The following is a 23,907-nucleotide window of genomic DNA, read 5'->3' as shown; positions in this document are numbered from 1 at the left end:
GAGATGCCCCCTTGGTCTTTGCCTTTAAATCACGTCTGAAGACTCATCTTTATAGTATCTGTTTTTCTAGCCCATAGTGCCGCCGGTGTGCCATGGACATGCAGTGCACAATTGTATTTGGAGATGTCCTGCACTGCATGACCAGTATCGGAGCACAATTTTATTTTTGTCTTCCAGCAATAGCCCCCTTAGGGTCCGATGAGGCACCTCATCCCCCACCGTGGAAACCTGATGAGGCACAACCCACCCCAGAGGGCTGATGAGGCACCCCACCATGGAGAGCTAACAGGGCACCCACACCCCAAGGTCTGACGAACCATTGCCACCCAAGGGCTGTTGATGTTCCAACCCCTCCACCCCCGAGGGCCGGGGAGAGGCCCCCACCAGAGGGAAGACCACAGCCAGCAGGACAGATTAAGAACTTTCTGATCTCCTTGCTGCTGTAACAACTATACTGCCTGGAGTGGAGGCAACCATTATGCCTAGGCCCTTAGCTGTGGACCCCCAGAGATTTATTTTCTCCTACATGTCATCCATAGGAGTTTTTGTTTTTCTCTCCTCCATGCCTAATGGTTTATTTATTTAAATGTTAATTTACTTTATTTTAGATCATTTAAACTTGTAAAGGTCTATTTTTATTTATTTTATTATATTATTTATGTATTCTTTTATTTTGCTGTACGTTTGTTGTATCTTTACCACTCTGTGGCTACCCTGCAAAGGGCGCTATACAAATAAAAACTGATTGATTGGCTGATTGATTTCATTCCTGTCTCCATATCCATATTTACTTACTAAGGAATCAACATGATGTTGTTTTCCAATTCTGCACTGACGTCTCCAATTATGATTTTAAAGTGTGCTCTTCCTTTTTTCATGTAGTTCTAATTCTTCATAAAAATGTCCTCCTCAGAGTGGCTTGACAATTGGAGTTGATATCTGTTAGCTGCATTACTATTTTTGCTTTTATTAGAAGTACTGTCAAATTCAATTATGTCACCTGTGTATCATGAATCCAAAACCACTTGTGGCATGATAAAATAAAATGTCCAGTCTTCAGCTCAATTAGTTATTTTCCTTTTCTTCTAATTTCAATAAGTCCTGATTTTAAATTTTACTTTACCACATTTTTCAAATTCCTGAATTTTGTTTCACTAAAGAGAGTTCTGCAGTTGTACATAACCACGGTCAGAAACATATATAAATGCCAATAGATGACATTGCAGCTGCTTGAATAACGTAATGGTTAAAACTGCCTGAACGCTGCGTTAGTGAAATTGTAAATAGTTTTCTGTTTCCATAATGAACCTCAACCTGTATTTTCTTACTTTTGCATGTTTACACTAGCTGTGATCGTTACGGCTTCCAGTCACCCTTCTCCAATTGTGGTCTGTGTCTCAGTTCTCTGCATGATACTCCTTGTAAGAATAATTGTATGAGTCAGAGTTAAATCTAAACATACAAGTAAGTTGTTCTGGGTAAGAATGCTCCCAAAAAGGAAAAAAACTAAAACAAAAACAAAAACAACTCATAACGTAGCTTTGAAAAACTAGCCAGATGTAAAATTTCTCTTGAAAGCCTAAACACTTTCTGGTGACTTGTACAAAACATATTTTGTTGTTCGGTTTGGCACCAGAACTACCATTTAAATACCAGTTCTTACATTAATATTTAATGGCCACAAACTGAAAGGAAAGCAATGAGCCATGAAAATGTTATTCTTTTCACTTCAGCTGTGAGAATTTGGCAAGAGATGCAACAGTACAAATAAGCACTAGAGATTTTGTGTCCTTTGTGCTAAACTGAAGACGACAGCTTTGCTAGCATTCAGCATATTTTATCTACCACCCGATATCCTCCCTCCCAACTTAGAACTATGAGGAACCTTCGCTACATGACTTAATTTGTGTGCCACATTGCAAAAAGCCTGCAAGCCATTGTCTATTGTGTGTTGACATTCTTTGTTTTGCTTTGTTTCTTACTGACAAGTTCCTATTTAACATATATTATATATATATAATCTAAACCACAAGACAGGAGATTTTTAAATACATTTCTATATGCACGCAATTTAGCAATATACAGTGTACAAATTTGCATATGGAGAGAGAGAGGGAGCAGAGTATAAAATTATATTTTAATTTGGCAATGAAAAATGGTAAACACAATTTTCAAAGAAATCAAGAATATCAGATTTCCCTGTAGAGCAGTGACCTTGAAATAATAAATACAAACAAAACCACCACTAATGTGGTGAAATTAGGAACTCTTTTTTGTGGACACCAAAAATTTGACTTACACTTCTTCACTAACGCTAAAATCCCAATGAACATGAACAGATCAGGGATTGGTGTATTATATCTTAACTTGATCTTAGTTTATTTTACTCCAAATTAGAACTAAAATTGCATTGTAATTGACTGCATTATTTGTATTGAAATGTGCATATTTTGTGGCAGATTTAAATCACTCTGTATTTGCAAAGTAATTATTATTATAACAACAAGAAATTGTGATGGGAGTAATGATCAGACCACCTCACAGTACAGACTGGTAATTCCTCCATCTCTGAGGAAGCCTTTGGGGCAAGGGCATATCCCTGCATTAAAACACATTTGTGACCACTGTGGTCACCTGGAGAAAACTTTGATTAGCTCACCCTGCAAGACTTAACGTAAGTAAGTAAGGAAAAAAAGGAATATGTTTAAAGTGACAAAATCCCCAAAGAAAAAGGTAAACTAAGATCTTAATCACAGAAGAAAGACAGGTTAAATGTTTTAATTATTATTATTACTCTCAAGCACAAACAAATGGATAATCGGTGTAAAGAGAAGACCTGCTGATAGGGAGGGATAGAATGTTGTATTTGGGCTTTTCTGACCTTGTAGAGTTTAGGGAAATACTGTACTCTACCTTATTCCTTCTATTGCAAATAGTTATATCTTTAACTGAAATTTGTAACCAGAGACATTTTAATGTTTACTGACATCATCAAATCACACAGTGTAGAGGTCAGATCAGATATTTTCATATTAATGCTTTACATTATCATGAAAAAAAAATTAAAATAAATGAAAGACTGAGGGCATCCTTTCTCAAGCCCATTAAATTAATCCATCTTTCTATGGAAATTGTGCTAATGACAGATATTCAGTCAAAGAAATTGTTTAATGTGAAAGCATTTCACCCATGTCATGTATTTTCACCATAGCAAAGGTTCACAGATATTCACACTTTTGGAGTAATGGTGATTGGCTTTGAAAATGTTGGCATAATAACAATAATAATGTTTAATAATCATAACATGATGCCCAGCACTTTGTATGTTCTTGAATTTGAATTGTCACAGTGATTTAGACATTAAGCATATTCTGAGACCCACATTTGTTAACTGTGCACTGTTACAAATGTGCACTGTTGACAGCAATTTGCAATTTGTAGATCGCTGACATGAGTTTATTTTTCTTTGTTCACAGTAAAGCAGTGTGTACTTGTCTAGGATATTGCTCCATCATTATATAAGTATATAAACTACATATCACACACTTTCTATAAGATACGTATTTGGTTTGCCATTGCTTTTTCCTAGTGCTGTCCCCTACTGCACATTTCAGGAAATGTTGAGCAGGAGGTAGGCTGTGACAGCTCTATTTCCCCTGTATGGCTGGTTCCAGTCCATAAATGCCAGTTAACAAATAATGCTGACATCAGGATTTTATTTTTCAAAATCAGTAGGGTTGCTGTTTGTAAACAGGAATAACAGAAACTATAAATCAGAATATGACCGGTGTGTCGGTGTGTTTTTAATTGAATTGGCAATTTGTTTTATTTGACCTTTATGTTTCATTACATGTTTGATGTTATAAATTTCTTACAGAACTAAATGCAGTTTTATATATATATATATATACACACTCACCTAAAGGATTATTAGGAACACCATACTAATACTGTGTTTGACCCCCTTTCGCCTTCAGAACTGCCTTAATTCTACGTGGCATTGATTCAACAAGGTGCTGAAAGCATTCTTTAGAAATGTTGGCCCATATTGATAGGATAGCATCTTGCAGTTGATGGAGATTTGTGGGATGCACATCCAGGGCACGAAGCTCCCGTTCCACCACATCCCAAAGATGCTCTATTGGGTTGAGATCTGGTGACTGTGGGGGCCAGTTTAGTACAGTGAACTCATTGTCATGTTCAAGAAACCAATTTGAAATGATTCGACCTTTGTGACATGGTGCATTATCCTGCTGGAAGTAGCCATCAGAGGATGGGTACATGGTGGTCATAAAGGGATGGACATGGTCAGAAACAATGCTCAGGTAGGCCGTGGCATTTAAACGATGCCCAATTGGCACTAAGGGGCCTAAAGTGTGCCAAGAAAACATCCCCCACACCATTACACCACCACCACCAGCCTGCACAGTGGTAACAAGGCATGATGGATCCATGTTCTCATTCTGTTTACGCCAAATTCTGACTCTACCATCTGAATGTCTCAACAGAAATCGAGACTCATCAGACCAGGCAACATTTTTCCAGTCTTCAACTGTCCAATTTTGGTGAGCTTGTGCAAATTGTAGCCTCTTTTTCCTATTTGTAGTGGAGATTAGTGGTACCCGGTGGGGTCTTCTGCTGTTGTAGCTCATCCGCCTCAAGGTTGTACGTGTTGTGGCTTCACAAATGCTTTGCTGCATACCTAGGTTGTAACGAGTGGTTATTTCAGTCAAAGTTGCTCTTCTATCAGCTTGAATCAGTCGGCCCATTCTCCTCTGACCTCTAGCATAAACAAGGCATTTTCGCCAACAGGACTGCCGCATACTGGGTGTTTTTCCCTTTTCACACCATTCTTTGTAAACCCTAGAAATGGTTGTGCGTGAAAATCCCAGTAACTGAGCAGATTGTGAAATACTCAGACCGGCCCGTCTGGCACCAACAACCATGCCACGCTCAAAATTGCTTAAATCACCTTTCTTTCCCATTCAGACATTCAGTTTGGAGTTCAGGAGATTGTCTTGACCAGGACCACACCCCTAAATGCATTGAAGCAACTGCCATGTGATTGGTTGGTTAGATAATTGCATTAATGAAAAATTGAACAGGTGTTCCTAATAATCCTTTAGGTGAGTGTGTATATATATATATATTTATTTATTTTATTTTTTTTTGGGGGGGGGTGACTTTGAATTTAAAATCTACTGATTCTTGAATAATATAAAAGTAACTGGTTTAAATTCCTGTTGGTGATCATGCATTGTTGGTTGGTAACATACAACCTTTACAAAGAAGTTGCATGTTAAGGCAAAATAATGTTACACCCCTCAGATGTTTGCTCTTCTGTGGGATCTTGTTGGAAATTAGCTAGGAACGAGCTTTTCCCAACTGCATTGAACAACAGGATATGAATACACTTGTTTTTGACAACAGGAGTAATTAGATTAAGTCCCAATCCTCAAAATCTGTGACTATCTTCTTTGTATGCTAATACTGCACTGTTGTCGAACAATGTCATTAATTTAATCCTTTTCTCTGTGTAACTAAATTCTGTTCTGAAGGCAATGCATTATACATTGAAAGTATTATACGGTACATGGTCATCTATTGCACCTCACTGCCCAATCCAAAGTAAACGTGTAACCTTTCGTACTGGTGAGATCTAACCGAAGAGATGCTTTTTGTGTCTGCAAATATCCAAATTTCTTCTGAAGTTTCTCGTATTGTAAAATGATTCACTGGTCAGAAAGCAGAAGTAGCTTAACAGTAACTGTAAAATGCAGCTCTCTGCCTCTGCAAGGGTCCCCTCAGTTTTGGAGACACTATATTTCTTTAGTAACAGAGTTGTATGAAAACAAAGTTCATTTAGCCCCCTGGGTAGCTCTTTTCTTATTCAAAATAACACATTTTAATATGATAAGAGGCCTCCCTCTGACCCCCTGAAATAACATTCGGTTGACTGTGCTCCACCAAGTCCAGACAGAGAAAGATTCCATAATGAGAAGTTGTCCGTATTAACCCCGTTAATTAAACGCGTAACTCTGCTTTCATAGCTGATTAAGACAATTCCAGGCAATGCTGAATGCTTTGGACGGCTTTGATTAACTTCAAGGCTTGTCTGAGGTGCACACAACACTACACTATGCCCAGGCAGCAAACACCTACACTGGGGGAACTCTCAATCCATGGCTGCAAGGGCAAGAGACCGTGGACCCAGGGGGACTCTTCACATTACAAACAAGCCCACGTACTACATTCCCCTTCACTCTGGTAATGGATTCATTTAGCACTGGTGGGAAGTATTTTACACACCAAGCATTCTACTTCATATACCAGCTTTATTAAAATAGATGGATTCAATTATGATAGTGCTCCAGATACAGGTAGAATCTCAGGGAACAGCAGTTCGGATAGACGTGCCCTGGTCTGGATGAAAAAGCGAAAGAACTGCTTGATGTAGCTACACCACACTTGTTTCAATGATGGGTTACTTTTTAGAGGTGCAGTAAAAATAATATAACCATAAAAAACAAGGATACCAATGAATAAAAAGGAGTGGTTTGAAAAGTTGTGAAGTCATTAATTAACTACATCCCTGCATTATGTTTATTAAAGTTATTTTTTTTTTTTTAAAACCTAGTCTTACACACAACAAACACCCTCTTCACTGTGATATGTTTGAAAATACGTTTTGTTCCCCCATAATGAAAATAAACATATGGTAATATACCATTGTAGTCAAAAGTATTCACACCCTGCATTTGAAGATCTTACTCTGCGATTAATTTAGTTTAGTACATTTTACCGACTTACCTTGTGGTCATCAGTTATATATCTTTTCAGAGTTTAAGTAGCTGTCAAATGGTTGACACCCTATCTTAACTCAATCAACTGTATGCTTTACAGTTTTTTTCTAGGATCAATCAACATTTAACAGATCCGGAAAATATCAAATATATATAGAACAAACACCACCATTTCTAGTAGCGGAAATCCTTAGTCCTGGTCATAATATATTCAGGTTTTCAAGACGTACTAGAAGCAGTGAAAGAGGCTCCCTGCTAGACTGGCGATGCTGGCAGAAACCAGATGGGGTTTGAGCATCATTTGAATGTTTCTGGGCCGTCTGAAGAGGGTTCTAATAGCTGGGGGTCCTGCCGAGCTGTCAGTGAGAGCTCAACACTGCAGCTGCTCACATCTGGGGCTCTTAGAAAGTTAGTCTGGGTGGAGGAGAAAACAATGTATGGGGAATTTATTTGCATGAAGATGGATAGAGCCGAGAGATCCATTGCTGAGGTCACGTCTTAATCCCTGCTGACAGTGTAATACGATACTAAAGTGCTTATAAATAGAAGACAGACAGGCAGATCCTTCTGAAAACAAGAGGTAAACTGAAGCAGTTAATTAATGGAATATTAGCAAACTCAAAAACAAAAGCTGCATCAATTGAATGTTTTAAAAATGAAGTTAACTAAGAAACATTGCAGGGTGAGGTACACTGAGATCCTGCCACTTCCTCAAGGTGTACTGGTTATCGCAATACTTTCTTCCATTTGATGCGCTCCAACACACCGTTCCCTGAAGCATCATTAAATTGAGCCTCTCCACTCCAGTCCCTTCACAGGGCCTGCTATTCCAGAGCGCTCTAAGCATCTGCCCTTCATTGCCTGTGGGGGACAGGCACCAATTCTCATTATAGTTTCCATCACAGTTTATATTGTGAAAGCCAGAGCAATCAGCATTTGAGGCTTTCAGCTGCGCACCTACATTCAGTAGCCATGATTCGATGCCAGTAGAATAAATAAGTATTTTTTAAAGCGAGGTCCAAGGCCTGGGTTTAACTGACATTGGCCTGTGTAATGCTCTCCAGAGCCTCCCTCACATCATAAATGAATGAGTTCTACTGATATGATGGGGAATTTGTAATGAAGGAAAAGGGTTTGCTAAATACAATAAACTCTTGAGGAACCTTAATTTTGAATTCTCTTCTTCTTCTTCTTGTTTCAAGCCTGAAGGGAGTGGATCTCCAAAGTCAGCAGACATGACATAAATGACAAGACTGGGAAGACTGCACAATGGAATTACAGGGTCGGCTAGACTGCTTCTTGCTTCACTGGGAAACACTGTCTTGTTCAATCGGAAAAGGTTTCTTGGAAATACAGTAGGTGGGTTCTGGGGAAGGGAGCTCTAGGGGGCAAACATTCTGCTACTGGGTCCAGGAGCTGTCTGGCAGGTGTGAGTCACTGTGATCAGGCAGGTCACAGTGAGAAAGTACAAGTTTATCTCTGATCCCTTATGGTATTCCACACACACACACACACACACACACACACACACACAAACACAAACATGCATACACATACATACACACACGCATACACACACACAATCTGTAGTTATATTCCAAGAACACAAGTCCTTAGGTGCAAATGTATGCTATGTGAGTGGTTGTAAACTTGAATAACAGAAACATACATGACTCCTATGTGTTGAGTAAAACAATTTAATTACAAAAAAAAGTTTTTAATGGTAGGAGGGGTAGGAGAATTGTATATGAAGAGGTGACGACTCGTTGCACCCTCCTGTCTTGCAATTTAACTGCAAGACTTGCACAAGTTTTCACATTATTGTAAACACGGAATAATGACTGCTTTCTAACATAAATAGCTGATATTATGAATTGCAACATAGCAAAGCAGAATGGAAGATTGCTGCAGAAGCTGAAAGTGTATTACAATTGCACAGGCTGCACATTTCTGAGGGCTTTGCTTAGCAGTCAGTCTTTCATGTAACTGAATCACTGGCTGTATTCGAAACCGCATACTACCCATACTACACGTACTACATACCAATATTCCAACTGAAGTATGGGTAGTATGCGATTTCGAATACGGCCACTGTGTCAGAACTCTTTAGCATTATGGGAAAAAGTCAAATGCCAGTCAAGAATCTAAAAGGGGTACATGTTTGTATAGCTATAGATAAAATGACTAGATTAAATGGACTGTGCTGCAAAATAAATTCTCCTAACTTCCAAAGTTTCCATTGTGACCCTGTCCTTCTATTGTGGGAAGGATGCAAGTCTGAGCTTTAGGATGGTGCCTCTTGACTAGTACTTATGTCACCCAAGGATGCATCAAGTGTCACAACTGATTCTGGGAGGCAGTGTGATGACTGTCCTCACAGCTGAGGTCACAGAGTTGTACACTGAGGGTAACAAGAATGACTCAGACTGTCTGTTTTGTTTAGATCCCCCCCCCCACCCCCCCGGACATCATGCACAAACTCTAGCCATGGCATCTTTTTCAGGTCTGTCAAATGCTTCCATTATTTTTAAAACGGGTTGTAATTCAATTACAAAGCTATTATTAATTGCATTGTTTGTCAATTTAAATGATTGTCTCTCTCTTGTCGTAAGCCACCCCAAGTTGCTTAGAAGAATGGTTAATACTCAAAAACAATGATAAATGATAAAAAAAAAACAATGATAATGCTCTGGGGAACTTTTACTTATTTTTAAAGTTACACATTTAGAGGTCATTAGGATCGTTTTACATACACACAATACAAAAATAAAAACACAAGTTCAAGATTTCATAAAATAAATAAATTGGGGCACCCTGATTTCTTTATTTTTGAAATCTAAAACTTTTGTGTATTTGTTTCTTGCACTTGATGTTAGTGAGATTTCCTGGTAATTATTCATAGGGCTCCCACACTGCCCATCTGAGACTTCCAACCATGTCGCAAAAATGGCAAGCAAATTTACAGTATAGTAGGTATTTCTCAGTGATAACCTTGTGTCTAAAAAAAGGTTGGGATGATTGCTTTTTAGCATCACTTCTCCACAGAGACCAGGCTTTTCACAGTTGCCAAAAGCACAACCTTTTTTCGCTCTTAGATAATACAACGATCTTCTTACTTCGGTTTTTATTTTCAATTCATCTGCCATTTTAGTAATCATTAGGGAAAATACAGTGTAGAACTGAGATGAACAGTTTGCTAATGTCTTAAACTGCACTGTGTGTTGATGTGTTCTATACTGTTTCCTGATTTTCAATAATGCTAAATGTAATTTAAAATAAAAGTTAATATTGAACTATTAGAAGCCAAAATAATTACACATGGTTTAATACTGTTGAGTTTTTCTTTCAATTTACACTGCAATTTTTATTTTTTTTGTTTGTTTGTTTTATTTAATCCCTCCACATGTTTATATAATGTATATACCTCAAAATTAAAAATTAAACAATGGTGTGGTACTCCTCTAAATCTAGAATTATATTGGCATTGGCAAACAATTTGAATACAATCTGGAACCCTTTTGTTACCTCCAATCCTTCCAATACAAAACAATTGTTATGGGGGCATGCATTTAAAATTAAATGATCTTTATCAAAAACAGTCAAATTACATTTTAAAATGTAGGAAAATCAGAGAAAAACACAGGAGTTAAACATTGTGTATGCAAAAAATAATTTAATAAATAGACACTGCAATTACAGGAAAAATACAATCTATTTTGAGTCCCTAAGAAAATTCATGTTATAGGCGATTCAATTTTGACACTGTGATGCAAATGCAAATGCAGTTTTGGTGAGAACAAATATGTTGAATTTTGCAATGCGACACATGTTGGAGCTAAAATGTCCATGTACACTCTATATTCCCCTCCTCAGACTATTACAATCACTATCAGGATATTGGAGGAAAAATAAAAAAAGGCAAAATTCTTTGCAAAGGGGCTTTCAATGCTACCTATTCCTATTGATTTTATAGACCTTTAGTGATTCTGAGAGAACTACACCTGATCCAATGGGTTAAAATACCTAGTATACCACATTATCTTCAGAATAATGATTCATAGTCATTTTTACAATGATTGCTGTTTCCTAAAAAGAGCCATATCATTTCAATGTTTGAGAGAGTGGCATGCCTACCAATCTAGTTAAAAGCTTTTGAATTGTAAGGTTAAGAAGCATAGTTGTTGAAAATCGCACACCTACAATAATAGCACAGCCAATCACAACTCAGAATAGCCTAACACTAATCATCACAAACATGGTGTGTAACAGCAGCAATTTTAGAGGTCCTTTGTTACTCCAACAGTATCAAACAGAATATAAGAAAACAACCAGAATAAAAAGGGGAACGTTTTTACTTCAGCTTTCCTGTCCTGTCCCGAGAAGATTCTGTGGTGACCAGTGGGGATACAACTCCTTCACTGCCTTTTTAAATGCAACCACTTTAGCATACATTGTTGATCCTTTAACTCATGGAGAACAGCATACAGAAAATGCATATAAATCCCATGGCAGTGCCAGACACAATTGCCAACAATTAGCCATATGAATAAAAGAAAAGCTGCTAGTTGTTGAAGGTTATAATAGCAACAAACAAATAATGAGAATGAAAAAACTTTAATTCATCCCATTTAGAGATCATGAGAAACTTCATGATGAAAAAGTGGATGCTTTCTTTTCAGATCTCGGGCAAAACTGGTGGAGTTATTTTGGCAACTGACAAACCCTGTACTCCCATAAGAATACATTACATTTATGCAGAACAAACTCCAGCACAAGAAATTACCATATGCTTTACGCTCTCCAGATGGCTATTCTTAGGTTTTAATTACAACAAAATATAATCAAGCTTTAAAAACAAAATAAAAAAAACAAAAACAATAATAAATTAAATTCTTACAATTTGAAGGACATTTATAATTCAATGTTTGTAGTATGGAACAGCCAGAAATTATCCATCTATAAGGAAATCAAGAGATCCCTCACCTTAGAAGAAAATAAACCAGAATTGTAGTATGAATGTGGTGCGGTTCTACATTACATTACGATCCTCAGTTCTGGGCCTCATTTATTTATCACACTGAATATTTTAAGGAAAAATTACGTTGGTTCAATATACTTTCGAAAGATGCTAAATGTAAGTTATCTTTGTGAATTGGCGGCCGTCATTAATGATTTAAACTAATTTGCATAATCTGCTGGGAGGTTACAGAAAGCAGATAGGGGTGAGAATTAATTCAGTCTTACCTGTTCAGCTTATCCTCTAGTAATTCAATGTATTTCACAGCGTTATCTTTCAGGGTCTTTTCTGTGAAGAAAGCAGGGAAAATGGATTAAGCACTTTGATTGCAGGGCTTAATATTAGTCATATTGTGTACTGTCATCTTCTGGTCTTTTAAAGAATCTGAATCACACAAATTATTATGCATAATTCCAAAACATTCATTTTAAATCTATTAAACAAAAACCATCCCAGTGCCATAGCTACAGACGAATGACATGTAGGTGCAGTATGTTTAGTAAATCCAAGATGACAGGAGATTAGCGCAGTGGTTTCTGTTTGGTGGTTTGGCTTCCCCATATAATAGCAATAAGATTAAAAATGTATTTTTAAACTTATTAACTTATACAAATGAAGTACAAAACCATTCGAAATATACATTACTGAACAAAAAAAAAAAAAAAAAAAAAAAATCCCGAATGATGCAAATGAAGGATCACACCACAGCATATTTTATATTTTCAAGTCACTGACTTGAACACCATCAGCGGCTAATATGATCACAGTCACACTCAATTCAAAGTCAGCATAGTAGTAAATCAATGTTTTCTTCAGTTGCCAGACAAATATTTTCAAGGTTTTACAGCATTTAAATAACTTTCTATTTCCAAAATTATTGTGCAGCACTGTAAGGTGATACATATACATTAAACAGATTTTTTTATAACAGTTTTATATACAGTTTCTTTATCTGCTTGAATTTGAAAATGATTTTTATCTAATATGTGTCTCTGTTTTAAGAACAAATGTATTTCTAGAGAAACTCTAGCTGAGTCAGTTCTCCCTGCAGTACTTCCCATGGCTTTGTATTTAGTTCCAGCTTTCAGACTGTGATGCATCATACTCATTTCGGTGATGTCAAAATACGGAAATGGGAATACTGACATGAAAAGGATAACAAAATCGGTATTACTCAGTTAATAAAGACTGATACTATCACCATTTCTATTTTTTTTTCTGAAAATAGAATCCCTAACAGGTCTAGATTGCAGTTCTCAGGTAGATGTCATTGCAATTTAATAGGCACACGGAAGTGAAACAAAACTGTCATGTCATTTGGGAGGATAGAGGGGTGGGAGGGTTAGTGAAGATTGCTTTCAACACAATACCAATCTATTTTAGGCAGATCATCATTTCAGAGATTCAGTTTCTAAGTCTAGATGACAAATATTGTATTATAACATTTCTTAGCAGACACCCTTATTTTTATTTTTAGTTTGTATACATACAATGACCCATTGATAGAGCTGGGTTTTTACTGGAGCAATCTAGGTATCTATTTTAGGGTACAAGCAAGGGTACCTGGGATTGAACCCACAACCTTCCACTAAGGAGTCCAGAGCTATAGAAAATATATTAGAAGTCTGTGTTACCAGTTTACATACAATATGAATTCAATTACAAAAATCTGAGTTCGTTTTTATCAATTTCAATGTATCAAGTTCTGACTTTTCTCTTGTAGGAATCTGACTCGCATACTCCAAAAAAACTCCAAAAGCAGTATTGCTCTAACAGTTTTTGGTACTAAAAATGCAGAAGTTGATTATTGCCATCATGTTCTAATGTGATTCTATTTAAGTTTCACAGAACAGACAGTTGAAAAGACAAAATTGTGCGAATGCCAGTCAATTAAATGCTCTCTACAATTAAGCTTAGAAAGACCAATCCATATCTATTAGCAAGGTTGAATAAGTGCCCATTACAAGTCAGTGAGCGGGAGATGCGCTTATAACTAGGGATGCAGCGATTAACCGATTTTACTATTAACTGCGATTTAAAACATCACGGTTAATTAATCGTATAGGCTCCGCTAAACCGAGTGTTTCATTTGCACGGAACGGAACCGTTGCAACTTGCACAAAACGAAAACAAAGTTACACCAGAGGTGCACCATCTTAAAGTGCCGTCACCGTGCTTATATGATACACTAGATTAACTATGGCAGAGACCAAACAGCGAGGCTTTATTTACAGCAAAGAAACGCCTGAAGTCGGCAGTGTGGGAGCATTTTGGGTACACCAAGAATGACCAGGGAGTCATTGAAGATGACGGATCTCCTGTTTGCAAAACTTGCCGTAAAAAAAGTTGCTGCTAAAGGAGCAAATACATCAAATTTGATGCAGCACCTGCGGGATCACCACCCAGCTTTGCACGCCCAAGTAAAGGTAATACATAATAACTGAGATAAATTACGTGGCAAGTTACTTAATGAAACGTTGAGTTGGTAGGGAATTAAATATAAACATGTCACTTACAATCAATGCTGTAGCGGTGAGAGTTGGGCTTTCAGTGCAACGTAAACGAACAAAGCGGCATATAACGTTAGTAGGGCACTATGATTTCCGCGATGCAGAAAACGCCTCACTATATGAGGACATGACTGCATGAACCTCATCTCCAGACTCAGGCGCACTGAGAGTCAACTTCATCAGCATTTTACCCTTTCATTTCAGAAAAAATATCGTCATGTCATAAACACGCAGAAACTTGAAGGACTTCACGGCAACCCGTCAAAATAAAAGTTTGGGTTAACTTGACAGAAATATATTACTGTTTTACAGTAGAATTTAGCTACGTCTCAATGTAATAATAATACTAACACTAACAATAATAATAATAATAATAATAATAATAATAATAATAATAATAATAATGTATTATTAAAACTATTTATTAAGGAATAATCAGTTTTTCTTTCATGTTTTAATTTTAACAGTAAAGTTCTGTTGTGCAGCACTTTGATAAAAAAAGTTTGTTTAATTTCATGATTAAAAGATAAAATAAATTAGTTTTATTCCTTCATTTTATTTTCAGAAAAATTAAAATACATAACACAGAATTCCTGAAGAAACAAATCATACAAATGAAAAAAGTAAAAAAATATATAAATGAATTCAGTTAGACATTTTTGATTATTAAAATAAAATAAAATAAAAAACATTAAAATAGAATCCAGAAAACTTAAAACAGAAAACTGAATTTGGTAAAAAATAAAATGGAATTTGAGAAAAAAAAAAAAACATTTCATAGGGCCCTAAATATGTACGTTTTGTTAAAAAGATTATTAATATGAATATGTATGGATGACAGTTTATGACAATAAAAATTTATTACACTTATTAGTAACAATTTCCCATGGGGGATAAATAAAGTTAATATTAGTCTGATATTAATAATAATACTTAAATATTATAGAAATATAATTGTTAATGTAATTAAATATTGAAAATCAACTTAAGTCTAATGCAAGTCCAGTCAAAGTTCATCTTGGTATGGATTATTTATTTTCATTTTTCTAATTCACATTTAGCTTAAGACTGGTAGTGCTGTGACTGCAGTTCAACAACCAACTGTTGCAGAATCCTTTGCAAAGTGTGTGACCTATGCTCCCACTTCGAAACAAGCCCAGGATTTAAATAAAGCAGTGGCCTATTCCATCTCCAAAGATATGATGCCATTTCAGATTGTGGAAAAACCTGGATTTCTTCATCTGATGAAAAAGGCAGTGCCACAATACAAAGTTCCAACAAGAAGCTACTTCTCCACAAACAAAATCCAAGCCATGTACAAGGAGGTATGAGCGAGTGTGGAGGAACAGCTGGCAGAGGGTGTGTGGTTTGGTGCAACCACAGACCTGTGGACCAGCACTGGTGGTGGAGGAGAACCCTTTATGAGCTTTACAGTCCACTACCTTTAAGTCTTTACGTCTACTGATTGGAAACTTAAGTCTCACGGTCTTGAGACTCTTTATTTTCCAAAAGACCACACAGCAGAGCATATCACAGAAATGATGGAAAACATGCTCCTGGACTGGAAGATTAAGAAAGAGAGTCTGTCTGGAATTACAACAGACAATGCCAATAACATGATGAAAGCCTTTTAATCATTTCCCTGTTTTTGGTTTCCTTGTTTTGGTCATAATTTAAATTTGGCCATTTCCAAAGTCCTTAAAATACCAAGGGTGGAATCCACTACCAGAGCATGCCGACATTTGGTGCAAGGGTTTTCTCGAAGCTGGAAACGGAAACGTGAGCTTCAAAAGAAGCAGGCAGAATTGAACATCCCTGAGCATTCACTGATACACGATGTGGTCATCAGATGGGGATCCACATTTGAAATTATTTCCAGGTTCTTGGAGCAGCATCAGGCCACCCGTGGGGTGCTAGCAGGAGACAGAAGCACCTGGCATCTTATGCCTAAAGACAATGACATCACTGTTCTGGAGAAAGTAAGTCAGCTCCTTTGTCCTCTCCATGATTTCACTGATGTACTGGCCTCAGAGAAACAAGTCACACTTTCCTCCCTGTAGTCTTGGAGCACATTAACAATGAGATACTTCAATATCAAGAAGAAGACTGCACTCTCACAAAAACAAATGAAACATTTAATAAGAGAAGACCTGTTGATGCAGCTGAGATATACAGATGAAATGAAGAATGTTCTGAACATATCCAGTTTTGTGGATCCCAGGTTCAAAGGAAGTTTTGATGAGAATCTTGATGACACAGTCAAGGCATGCAGTGATGAAGCAATGGCACTTGCATCACATCCAGACACAGAAGATCCTCCAGCAGCAACCACACAGAGCACCACCACCACCAAAAGGAAAGAGAAGAGCCTATCTGGGTTGTTACAGCAAATCACCAGTGCAAAGAAGAACAGGTCACTAGCTTCAGGACATGCAATACCATCAATCCAAGAAAAACTCGACTCAAGAGGTGAAACTGTACTTGTCCCTTCCTGCAATCAGTGCTGATGCTGACCCACTGGCTTGGTGGAAGGCACACGTGGAAGAAATGCCAATGCTTTCAAAAGTGGCCAGACAGTACCTCTGTATCCCTGCAACAAGTGTGCCCTCAGAAAGGGTGTTCAGTACAAGTGGCCATATCCTGTCTCCTCAGCGGTCAAGACTGAGCACTGAGAATGTGAACATGCTCACATTTCTGCACTATAATATGAACTGAAAGGACCGGAAATAAGTGTGCAATTTGTAAAAAGGCCCTGATGTAGGTGGGTCCTGCAGCCTTTGACTCCTTGTTTTGTTCCAAAAGGATATGCATAGCTAGCTCGTATGTAAATCCAAAGATGTGGACCTCGTTTCCTTTTATTAATTTTCACTGTACTGTATTATTTATGTTTAAGTCAAAACTTTTGTTTGTCTTTATTTTATGTTGTGCTGTATTTGGTTACAGTGTTATTACTGTTTCAAAAGGCAGCAATAAAGAACATTTTAAAATCTAGAGTGTTTATGTGATTTTATTAATTAAAAGTGTAAATGAATGCATAATAATCGTGATAATCATGAAACCGTGATTATTCCTCAGACTATAATCGTACCAACAAAATCTATAATCGTTGCATCCCTACTTGTAACAGGTGTCTTTTTATTGCTTCTCATACCTATGCACTGAGTATCATCTTAATGTATCATTTCTGCCAATGTATGACGTTTCCAGATTTCTCCCCTCAGACTAAAAGGCTCAAATGTCCATCATTTTCCCAGCTATTGAAGCACAGCTGTCTGGAATAAAGGAGCTTTAAGATGGTGTGAAGCTGGAACACCAACTGTGATCAAAGTCCTTTCTTTCTATGCATGAAGTGTGGAGCAATTAAAAGGATTTATTTTTAAATCATCTTACATTTGTAACAAAGAACTCACAAGTAGCTCTGTCCTAGGGAATTCCTAGTCGAGAAGCAAAGGTCTTCAGTATGTTTTCCCAGCCATTTACATGCAGACCTGAGCATAATTCTACCTAAAGTGTATGTAGAGAAAATATTTTGCCTGTTAGATTCATTTCAGTGTATATATTCTTATATTAGAAATATTATTATATTATTATGTTAGAAAACATAAGAGGAACCACACTACAAATTGTTTTCAGCAGGAACATTTAGATGTACTTTTGAAAATTCATATTTTATTGTGTACCTGTTCTATCGTACCCCTGTTTCAAGCTTTCACTGGGTGTAAGGCCCATGAACCACAATACTTGGAGTATGTTGAAGACAGTGGAAAGAAATACCCGGAGGGCATCTGAACTGAACATATTGTGAGCAGCGCTTAATGAGCTCCACACCAAACAGGTGGCCCAGACTGACAGGCACCAGAGGTAATTCCCCCTCCGAGTCCACAGAACACAGCCCAAGGCATAATACAACCAAATGAAAGGGATGTTAAATAAACCAATTGATTTTCCAAAGCATCCCGACAAGAGTTACATCACGTTAAGGTATTTAATGTGACGTCTGAATGAGCAGCGGTTAGGAACCTTGGCTGGTCCTCAATTCCATTTGCCGTGACCCTGTGTTTGAGGTGGCCTGAGGGTACATCCCTTTATAGCACAAGAGGAAGCATCAAAGTGTAATAAGCCTAAGCCCAACCTGACGAGTCTGACGCAGAATGTTCTTACTTTTTAGATAAATCTTCCCCTGCTGATTTTGTACGTTTGCCCACTGACAAAGAAATTATCAGTCTATAATTTTAATGGTAGGTTTATTTTAACAGTGAGACAGAATAACAACAAAAAAAATCCAGAAAAACGCATTTCAAAAAAGTTATAAATTGATTTGCATGTTAATGAGGGAAATAAGTATTTAACCCCTTCGACTTAGTACTTGGTGGCAAAACCCTTGTTGGCAATCACAGAGGTCAGACGTTTCTTGTAGTTGGCAACCAGGTTTGCACACATCTCAGGAGGGATTTTGTCCCTCTCCTCTTTGCAGATCCTCTCCAAGTCATTAAGGTTTCGAGGCTGACGTTTGGCAACTCGAACCTTCAGCTCCCTCCACAGCTTTTCTATGGGATTAAGGTCTGGAGACTGGCTAAGCCACTCCAGGACCTTAATGTGCTTCTTCTTGAGCCACTCCTTTGTTGCCTTGGCTGTGTGTTTTGGGTCATTGTCATGCTGGAATACCCATCCACAACCCATTTTCAATGCCCTGGCTGAGGGAAGGGGGTTCTCACCCAAGATTTGATGGTACATGGCCCCGTCCATCGTCCCTTTGATGCAGTGCAGTTGTTCTGTCCCCTTAGCAGAAAAACACCCCCAAAGCATATTGTTTCCACCTCCATGTTTGACGGTGGGGATGGTGTTCTTGGGGTCATTCCTCCTCCTCCAAACACGGCGAGCTGAGTTGATGCCAAAGAGCTCGATTTTGGTCTAATCTGACCACAACACTTTGACCCAGTTCTCCTCTGAATCATTCAGATGTTCATTGGCAAACTTCAGATGGGCCTGTACATGTGCTTTCTTGAGCAGGGGGACCTTGCGGGTGCTGCAGGATTTCAGTCCTTCACGGCGTAGTGTGTTACCAATTGTTTTCTTGGTGACTATGGTCCCAGCTGTCATTAACAAGATCCTCCGTGTAGTTCTGGGCTGATTCCTCACCGTTCTCATGATCATTGAAACTCCACGAGGTGAGATCTTGCATGGAGCCCCAGATCGAGGGAGACTGACAGTTATTTTGTGTTTCTTCCATTTGTGAATAATCGCACCAACTGTTGTCACCTTCTCACCAAGCTGCTTGGCGATGGTCTTGTAGCCCATTCCAGCCTTGTGTAGGTCTACAATCTTGTCCCTGACATCCTTGGACAGCTCTTTGGTCTTGGCCATGGTGGAGAGTTTGGAATCTGATTGATTGATTGCTTCTGTGGACAGGTGTCTTTCATACAGGTAACGAGCTGAGATTAGGAGCACTCCCTTTAAGAGAGTGCTCCTAATCTCAGCTCGTTACCTGTATAAGAGACACCTGGGAGCCAGAAATCTTGCTGATTGATGGGGATCAAATACTTATTTCCCTCATTAACATGCAAATCAATGTATAACTTTTTTTAAATGTGTTTTTCTGGATTTTTTTGTTGTTATTCTGTCTCTCACTGTTAAAATACACCTACCATTAAAATTATATACTGATCATTTCTTTGTCAGTGGACAAACGTACAAAATCAGCAGGGGATCAAATACTTTTTTCCCTCACTGTATATATGAATGTAAATCTGTAGGGTTTTTAAATTCAAACTTCTCTTCTCAAGGTATATCCTGAAAATACCACCTTTTGTTTTGTAAATCACTTCAGAATGATAATATGCTTGTGTGTTTTTAGGCCTCTTCTGACATCTCTGTTACTGTTCTGCACACAAAAGAGAAAGAAATTGTGGCCACACTGTTATTCTGTTACAGTCTGCTATAGGGAGAAGTTAGATTTTAAAAGTACAGGAAACTCAGTCCCACAGCCTGATAACCTTAGGAAGAAGCTGTATGTATATTGTTCAAAATACAAGGAAAATGTAAATACACCTTAATTATATAAAGCTTCAATTAATTTACAAAACTCGTATTAGGATACAGTGTGCTGCATATTTCAAATGTAGTCTTTACTCCCAGACACACACATCCAATTTGAATAAACAAAATAGGCTAGCCTGTATAAAAATAACTAACAGAGCTACAATGTTCCCCTACAGACTCTATTAAACTCCAGTTAGGAAATAAGAAACCGACCACGGTCTGGCCAAAAAGTGGGCAATGGCATCATCAAGAAGCTGAAGTATGTGTCAAAGATGAGATCTGAGTTCACTTTAAGAGATGGATGCATAAACATCGTATAACATTTGCACATATATGAGGCAATAAGAAAAAGTTAACTTAGTCAGCTGCTGATTCCCGAAAAGTAGTCAATTTTCCTAAGTACAAAAGATGTCAAGGCAAGTTAGAAGTGATTTAGAAGTGAGTTGTCACTCCACATGCCTCCATCTGACACCAGAAGGCATCCTGCGCCTCTGAAGGGAGGGGAAAGAATTACAAATTAAATTAAGCAGCGGGTAATTGTGAAGTAGACTACAGAAATCTGGTTCCTTTTTTCCATGGCACCAGCTTAAGAAACGCTGGAGCAAATGTGGTGCCAGATGTGCAAAAAGACAGCACTGATGCCAGACCACAGACAGTGCAAGAGGCAAACAGCAGCTGTGCAACAGGTGCATTCATTTAATCTCACAGAATGGATGTCAGTAATGTGTAATGTGTGTGTGTGTGTGTGTGTGTGTGTGTGTTGTAAATTCTGTTCCTCTTCACTATAGAATTATAGTCTTACTGCAGTTCTGCAAAGATAGGACAGATTGTTTATTATGCAATTTCAGTTTGAATCCATTGAAACATTTTTTTATTTATTAATTTACTAGCCCCACTTCTTCAGTGTTTGGGAGATAACCCAATGACAACTAAGCCTTTTCAGGGAGTTGACCCAATACAAATTTTTCAAAGCCATTTTGTTGGTACAGATTTTCTGGAAACCTTCAAAAGTGACTGAGGAAAAAGGATTTTATAAGACCTGCTTTAGACTACTGCTTTGGAGCATTTTAACTAGGACATTATTTTAGAGAGGAAAGAATTTCCAAAAGGAGGCCATTTAATATTCATGAACTAAATAAGGATGTTCTTCGTTTCCTATGAGTCACATCCCTGGAGACGCAAAGCAAGCAAAAGAAAGAAGAAGCCTTTTACAGAAACCTACAAATCTCCAAAACTGAACCATTTCATTTCAAGATTTTAAAAATAAATGACATCCATTAAAAGATTGTGCTGGGAAGTGCATAAAAAGCATTCATCATATTAAGATTTCCAAATTCAAAATTTGCCTTTAAGTATTTTTTCAAATAGAATTATGTTTGAAATCATTTCTATTTCTATTGAACTAGAAACTAGAATCTATACTGTTTTAAAGTTCTAAGTTATATGATTGAAGTTTGAAAGGATCAATCCTAAATGCAACATCAGTGAGATTACATGGACAACATGCGCATTGAACCAAGATAGAGGCATGCATTCAGTTCAAGACTTTAACCCTCACCTACCGCTGTCTTGACCCCACTGCACCAAGCTACCTTCAGTCATTCGTCTCTCCATACATCCCCTCCAGACCACTGCGCTCCTCCAGTGCCAGAAGGCTAACTCTGCCTCCTTTCCGCTCTCCTTCCTCCAGAGCCACTCCTTCTCATCCCTGGCCCCTAAGTGGTGGAACGACCTGCCCACCACTTAGGGCACCACTCAAAACAGCAGAGTCCTTGACCTCATTCCGGCGCTTACTCAAGACGCATCTCTTCTGACAACACTTGTAATATTAGTCCTCTATCCCTGCTAGATAGCACTTCAGCTTATTATACTCCTCGCGTTCTTGATTGTTTTCCTCCTTGCTCCCTTTCCCGTAGCCCTCGTCTGTAATCCTACATCTTGACAGCACTTAGCTTTCACCGTCCAGGATGTAGGAAGTCTCTTACTGTAGTTGTGTAAATTGTAAATTGGAATTTGTAAAATGTATTATTTTGAATTGCTATGTTTTAGCCAAGTTGAATTTGTAATGATTGATGCCTTGTACTTCTCTGTATTTTTGCACTGTTTGCACTTATGTTGTAAGTCGCCCTGGATAAGGGCGTCTGCCAAGAAATAAAAATAATAATAATAATAAAGAAGTAAAGTGGCATACAACATTTAAAAGTATCTTCCTGTATTAAATCCTTGGATTTTTCAGTTGTAGATCACAAGACAGAAGACTTGTGAAGTGGTAAAAAGGCGCATCTGAGTTTATTAGCTAATATCAGCATGCTCATGTTGTGCATTTATTTACAAAGACAGAACAAAATTGTGTTCTTAAGATTCTTGCAAAGCGCAGTTCTAGTTCATGAAAAGATTTTGAAAAGTTTTTCTACAAAACATGTCACACTCATCTTGGATGAAGAGGAAGGAGAATAATCTTAACTATAGGCTTCTAGGTATTCTGGCTTGGAAGCCCAATAATTTGCCCAGTGTTTTGTGAGAATTGCTCACCAGTATCCTGGCTACAATGGAGGCATATGCACTGTTTTGTAAGTCAGTCAAATGTCCTGTAGGCCTGTATTGCCACAGCTCACAAGAAGGAAAGAGAAGGGGGGATGGCAGCCTTTTTAATGAAATACTACAGTTTAATAATGTTATTCAATGTAACTATTTCAGAGCTATTTAAATGCATCTCTCAACCTTTTACTTGATGTTATTGCTGTACACAGTGGAATTCCCCTTTAACTGAAACTGAGCATCTGAAGAAGTTCTATTATCATCAACATTTTCCTGAAAAGACCTCATCTTCTTAATTAAAAATAAAGATTTTTAAAATATACAAAAAATAAACGTTTAAGCTTGTGACCTGAAATGAAAATTGAGCAACACAGACCCCCCAAAAAAAACAGCACCTAGGGACTGTATAAGAAAGCCAGAAGACTCCAAAAACTTGTTTTGGCTGTTTTATAAAGCATTGTCGCCATGAGCAAATTGAGTTCACAAAGGTCATGCTAAAACAAATTAGTAACAATCTGAATTTGACATCTTATCACAATGTAAATTACCCAAGTGCCAAAGTAAATTAGTTGCAAGATAAGTAAGAGGCTTCCATGTATCTGTACAAAAGGCTACAAGCTTCATACAGCTCTCTCCAAAAAGTATTTGTGCTGTTCGAGCTGGAGAGGTTTTGCATAGAGAAGTGGTCAACAATCCATCATGAGAATTGCCTAATACTATAAAAATGATATATTCTCAAGGTATATTTTTATTAAAGGGAAACATAATACACATACAATCTTTATATATTAATCTCTGAGGTAACTCACCATAGAATCTTACAAGGCATAGTAGATCTCTCACTTAGCTCAGTAATTCTCGTTAACTGTTATATATGCCTTTGAATGCATTGCATGCTTGTGTAAAACAGTTTCTATATAATTTGTCTCATGGCTGGATTTCACAAAAATTCCCAGGAGACTCCTTCATTTAAACTGACAGTGCATCTACACTAAAGAAA

At 37.6% G+C, this 23,907-nt stretch overlaps 1 protein-coding gene across 2 annotated transcripts in view; it reads right to left on the bottom strand.

The window, feature by feature from the left end:
• disc1 (DISC1 scaffold protein) overlaps positions 1–23,907 on the bottom strand; it is a 101,766-nt gene that overhangs the window by 22,654 nt on the left and 55,205 nt on the right. For both annotated transcript variants that reach the window (XR_010805327.1, XM_066696555.1), the window contains exon 10: positions 12,048–12,108. Coding sequence is in view for 1 of the 2 variants with exons in the window: in XM_066696555.1 (XP_066552652.1) it covers positions 12,048–12,108 (61 nt within the window). In the remaining variant the exon portion in view is untranslated. The remainder of the gene's footprint in view (positions 1–12,047; positions 12,109–23,907) is intronic.

This window comes from Amia ocellicauda, chromosome 23 (assembly GCF_036373705.1).
Source record: "Amia ocellicauda isolate fAmiCal2 chromosome 23, fAmiCal2.hap1, whole genome shotgun sequence".
Taxonomy (NCBI): domain Eukaryota; kingdom Metazoa; phylum Chordata; class Actinopteri; order Amiiformes; family Amiidae; genus Amia; species Amia ocellicauda.
This window is presented reverse-complemented; position numbering and strand designations above follow the sequence as displayed.